Source organism: Ceratina calcarata, unplaced genomic scaffold (genome assembly GCF_001652005.2).
Source record: "Ceratina calcarata isolate Rehan_Ccalc_2016 unplaced genomic scaffold, ASM165200v1 scaffold284, whole genome shotgun sequence".
NCBI lineage: Eukaryota > Metazoa > Arthropoda > Insecta > Hymenoptera > Apidae > Ceratina > Ceratina calcarata.
In genome coordinates this window covers 1-5,420 of record NW_017150726.1, presented here as the reverse complement: position 1 = coordinate 5,420, position 5,420 = coordinate 1, and the positions used below count along the sequence as shown (strand labels likewise).

General features: G+C 36.6%; 1 protein-coding gene across 1 annotated transcript in view; it reads right to left on the bottom strand.

Moving 5' to 3' along the window:
- Positions 1-4,642, bottom strand: part of GluRIB (Glutamate receptor IB) — a 107,235-nt gene extending 102,593 nt beyond the window's left edge. The window contains exon 1 of the mRNA XM_018022320.2: positions 4,495-4,642. Within this exon, the coding sequence (XP_017877809.2) occupies positions 4,495-4,594 (100 nt within the window). The 5' untranslated portion in view covers positions 4,595-4,642. The remainder of the gene's footprint in view (positions 1-4,494) is intronic.
- Between the last annotated feature and the right edge of the window lie 778 nt (positions 4,643-5,420).

The window sequence follows — 5,420 nt, the reverse complement described above, 5'->3', positions numbered from 1 at the left end:
CTATAATTAAAAAGAAATCAGACGTCGGAAAAATAATGCTAATAATAAATAGCTACGTGCTAAAAAGTATAGAAGGAAATATCCAATTAATTATTGACGCTGGCGAAAAGTATTTTTAATAAAGAAGTTTTAGGCACTCTTATCCTCTACAAAGAAAGATTCTATGCATTTTTCTTCTAATTTCGATATTTAACGAGTTACGTATGATTATATGACATTTTATTGATGTTGATAAAATCCGACCATCCCACCGTCGAAACGGCGAACTTTTGGCAAAAAATTTCATTTTTCCTTAATTACTCCTAAACCGTTGAATCTACGGGAAAATTGTATAGGACCTTTCTTGTAGAGGACGACGAGATCTACAATTTCCATGTAAAAATTTTTCGCTAGCATTAATATTTAACGGGTTATTGACAAAAAACGAAAAAACAGTTTTTTGCAAATTACTCGTTAACTATTGACGCTAGCGAAAACTTTTTATATGGAAATTGTAGATCTCATCGTCCTCTACAAGAAAGGTTCTATGCAATTTTCCCGTAGGACCAACGATTTGCGAGTTATTGGCAAAAAACGAAAATTTCGCAAAATCTGAAGGGGTACCCCTTGGAAAAATCTCGGAAAAATCAAAAAGTTTTTTTTGTTGCTTATAATTAGCAATGTTCTTCCGACGTCTGATTTCTTTTTAAAAAATGACTTTAAAAATGATTTTAAGCTTTTGGGATCGACTGTATAGCCAATACATCCTTAATTTAATTTTTTCAGCATCACACTCGGTAATCAAACTTGAAACACGTTTCGCATATAAGATTCAACATCGTACAAAACTGAACTAACTTTCAAAGTTCTAGGTTGGTTAAAATTAAGGAAACTGCTCCATCTGCAGAGTATTACTTCGCTTGTAACACGTAGAATATAGCACCGGAACAGATTGGAATTTAACCTAAGTACTGCGCATGCCTCGGATTGTAATACTGAAAATTTAAGTGTAGAAGTTTTCCATACGTTAAATAAAAAAATAGCTAAATGCGAAGAAGTGAGAATCTGAGTAATCGAATGACTCAATTTTAGCTTATTTTTTATTAAACGTTTTTTTAACAAATTGTTTGAAATCCTCTTGTATTCTAACAAGTATAATAACTACTGGAAAATCGTATATTATTTAGTGATAAATTGATAGGTTCCTAAATAGTTTCCTGGGATCAATGAAACCAATGAAATTATAATCAATTGAAATGACCGAATGTACCATATCTCAGGGATAGATATGTTTAGCCAGAACAACATGGTTTACTGTGGGATTATAACAAAGGAGTCCTGATCCGGGCAAACCGTGCTGCATTAATACAATTAGCGGAGCTTTCCTAAGTACCGTAGCGCAGCGAGGCCGGGCTTGCCCCTTGGACTTGGCCCAAATATTAACGATTCCAGGGCCAAGCCACCGCGAGCCGATCTGTCGACGAATTCTATTACCCAATCTCTGTCCTGACGTACCGCCCCGCTACGCCTCGAATATTTCATGACATTCGTCAGAAACCGTGAAGAGTAGAAAGCTTGCGAAACGGAACATGAAATGGGATTTTCATGAGAGAAAAATGAAAACAATAGGCAAAATTTGCGAAGTAGAAGAATGAAAGCTATGTTTGATGGATTTAATTAATAGAGTCGTTTATCTTTTTAGAAAAGAAACAGATTCTCATGAAATGCATTTTATATACTCCGAGATATATTTCTAATTCTTAATAATTGTTAATTTGTAAATTTGGACGAATAATATTTCTTTCCTCTCTTGCGGATATGATAATTTACATTACAGTAATATACCTAATGTTAGATGCACAGAAATGTTAGAAAAGCGTGACAGGAACGTCGCATGAATGCTTTTGACATATGCGTAACATTGGCCAGTAGTTTCGTTGATATAAAATAGGAATAATCTAACTCGAGACAGCATGCTCATGCCCAAATACACAAAACTATTCCATTTTAATATGCATCTGTTTTCGCAGAGAAGCAAATATACAAGAAAATACAAACTTAATTACACCAAGGCTGACTTACTCATCCTGTTCTATGAAAACAATCACTAATTCATCAAAATTTTGCCTAAGGAAATTCAGAACACATTCGTACGAAAATTGCAGGAGGTAGTAAATCGAATTACGTTAGATCCGTTAACGTTACAATCGAAAGGCGACTAACTCCTTTGACAACGTCCGGAGATACTTAAATTTCATCGATGACGAGACACTGATATCTTTGGCACCCAGGTGGCCATTCGTTTACGCTTTAGAGCAGGACCAATCGGCTTCAAAGGCAATTCCAGCGTGCTGGGCTCGATTGACCGACGACTATTCCGGGTTAGAAAGCGTCAAACGATCCTGCGGGTGGCCGACCGTACGGCTCGTTCGCGTTTCAAATCTATGCGTTCCACGATAAAGTGAACAATGAGTCTCTGTAGAGTCGGCCGGAACGACAGCTGGCATGGCGCGTCGCGTCGTCGCGTGCACAAAGTCAATTTCGCGCCGCGATGATCAAGTTAAGCATCGGTACTCAGCCGATTTATAATCGCCGGTAAGCTAACTGCTGTTTATTCTTAATCGCTTCTTTGATTTTTAATAGAATGAGAGCTCGTTTAATATTTATTCCAATTCGGTACGGAAGGTGAGGTTGAACATAATTCATTCACGAATTTATAATTATATTAAAAGTAATCTTATAATGAGGATATTATTGCATTCTATGAAAGATTAAACGAATTGTGTTAACTTATTAAGGAAAGTGTTATAAAAAATTAATTACGAAAGTATAGAACTTATTAATTGTTGAACAGTTGCAATTTAATTAATTCCAATACATACATACTTCTTTAGAAAGAGATTTCTTTTGATCGAGTTAATGTCCGTACTGCAGCGTATAGAGTGATTAATGATTTCATTCGTTCTCTTTAATCCCGGATGCTATGCTTGCAAAATTAAATTCTGGTTCGGTGGAAACGTTAAAAAACCGGGGACAAAAGTGAGATTAATCCTGGCAGACAATAAAAGCTACATATTTCAGTTTAATTACATTTTCACATTCAGTGTCCTTCGAATTATTTTTATGACATGCTTGGAGCTCGAAAATCATGCAAAATAATAGATCCATTTTTTCAATTAATCAAATTTAAAAAATTGGTTAATATTTCTGTTCCTGCTTTACCAGGCCACGTCTAATATATGTATTTGTTCCATTTAATTCCAATAATAGATTATAACAAATATTATAATAATTGTTCTTGAAATTCTCCTCAAGCTTGATTCTTATTTTTAATAAAACAGGTTTAAAATGAAACATTTTACATTGAACAAATGACACTATTTTTCATTGCTTAGGTCAATTTATCGCGAACGTAATATCCACGTGGGTTCTACACGACGAGGAGGAATGTCCGGGCCGTACGTGCGCGCAGGTTCGCAAGACGCGAAATAGAGGCGTATCTCGATGAAGTAACGAGATTAGTATCTCGACAGTGAGAGGTACCTCGGAACGTTACTTATTTCGTGGGCCACATGCCACGCCATCGATTCCCATCCGTGCCAGATTCAATAGCGACCGCGATCTCGCGTTTCCGGCACGTACCCGCCTGAGTATTGTTGATCAGTCGAAGTTTCTGATACACTGCAGATGATATCGCGTACAAAGTGAAATCGATTGTTGCTACTCGTCTATGAAACATCGTATCACGACGGTTGAACGCGTTCGAAAAACTATGCCACGTACCCAACGCGGATGAACGTGACGTTAACGGCAAATCAATAACGTCATTGTGACAATAATTGGTTAAAATCATCATTAATTTATCTTATTATCTTATTAGTATTATATTATCTTACATCTTTAATTTGTCTTCCGTTTGTTAATTGAATTTTTCATTATTATTTTAGATATAAAATATATTTTTTATGTATTATAATACTTTGATGTATGTTCTTTCATATCAATCAATAGTACTTATAAGAAATAAAATTATCTTCATGTGGATAAATGAAAAATTGCACGTTTTAAGTGATCTACGATTGCGTTCGGTACAATCAGGATCTATCGATGGCTCTTTCTGTTCGAGGCAGCTTGTGGGCCAAGTTGGATAATAATTCTTGTTTGAGAAAGTAGGAAAAGTTGCACGATTCTGGAAAGCGTAATTGTAGTTCGACCGTCATACGTACGCCAGCTACTTTCTCGTTCTCCAGCTATCAATAACCGAGTTATAAACTTCGTTGGGATAATAAATCTGATGCGTGAAGCGTATTAATATGGCTATATGATTTCTCTAACAATAAGTTAACGCATTGAATGCTAGAAACTATTTCCTAGTTGAAATAAATGTTTTGGAAACAATGGGAATCATCAATTAAAACACAATTGATAGTCTTACATATGGAACGAAATCAAACAGTGTAACGAGACACACTGACAGGTACTAATTCGACTGATAGACGAAACTCTCCTACTTACTGAGACGGGATAGCTTGTAGGCATCCGCAGTATTAATTACGTCTACGAAAGCCTGCAGCTCAAACTTCCGAGTTGTGGTATTCTGGTTGTGGTTGAGCATGGCAAATTTGAAAGCTGATTGAACTTCGTCGGTGCCCTGTTCGAAGATTGCACCTGTAATCAGAAAACACGATTGTTGATTAGCCACTTCCTTCTCTTACATAACAGTGATCAACATCAATAATAATAACATTATAAAACAATGTAAAAAGTATATATTTCATCGGAATTATTTTTAAATATCACACGAGGGAACAGAGAATGAAATTGTCAAGTGACAAATGCATATTACGACGATTTATGGGTTGAAAAAAATACGATCATCCGATTAGCACAAAATAGAACGTAATAATCCGGTGGTGATAGTCTATATCGAATATGTGATCGCAGAGGGCTCCGTTTGCCAGTGGCTCGCATATGGCACAGTAGTACGAGCCAACGTCTGCTCGGCCGCCATCGGCTCGCGACCCTCGTGTAATTACGTCGATCCATTCACCGTTAATAGTCGGTAATACGTACCGATATTAATGCTGTCCATTGGTTTACCCTAAACTATCCGTACGCCCGATATTCCGTTAAATTTCTGATTATAATATCCTCAATAAATTTCCAACGATCTGCGTACCGTACCCATCTAGCACGTACGTTCTCTCTTTCTATTATAGTGCCCTTCGATTTCTCTAGCCACCAAGCTTGCTCCGGGGTCCGGAAATGGATATTTCTTAGCGGATATCGCGTCTCGATTATTATCGTGGATCACCAGCATCCGGCGTGTTCCAACTTCTGCATGACCTATCGTTGCAAGTATTTAAACGAAAGTTAAACGAGTTTCACAGAAATTTGTATACAGAAGTATGCGATTAGATAATATTTCATGAACGATGTAA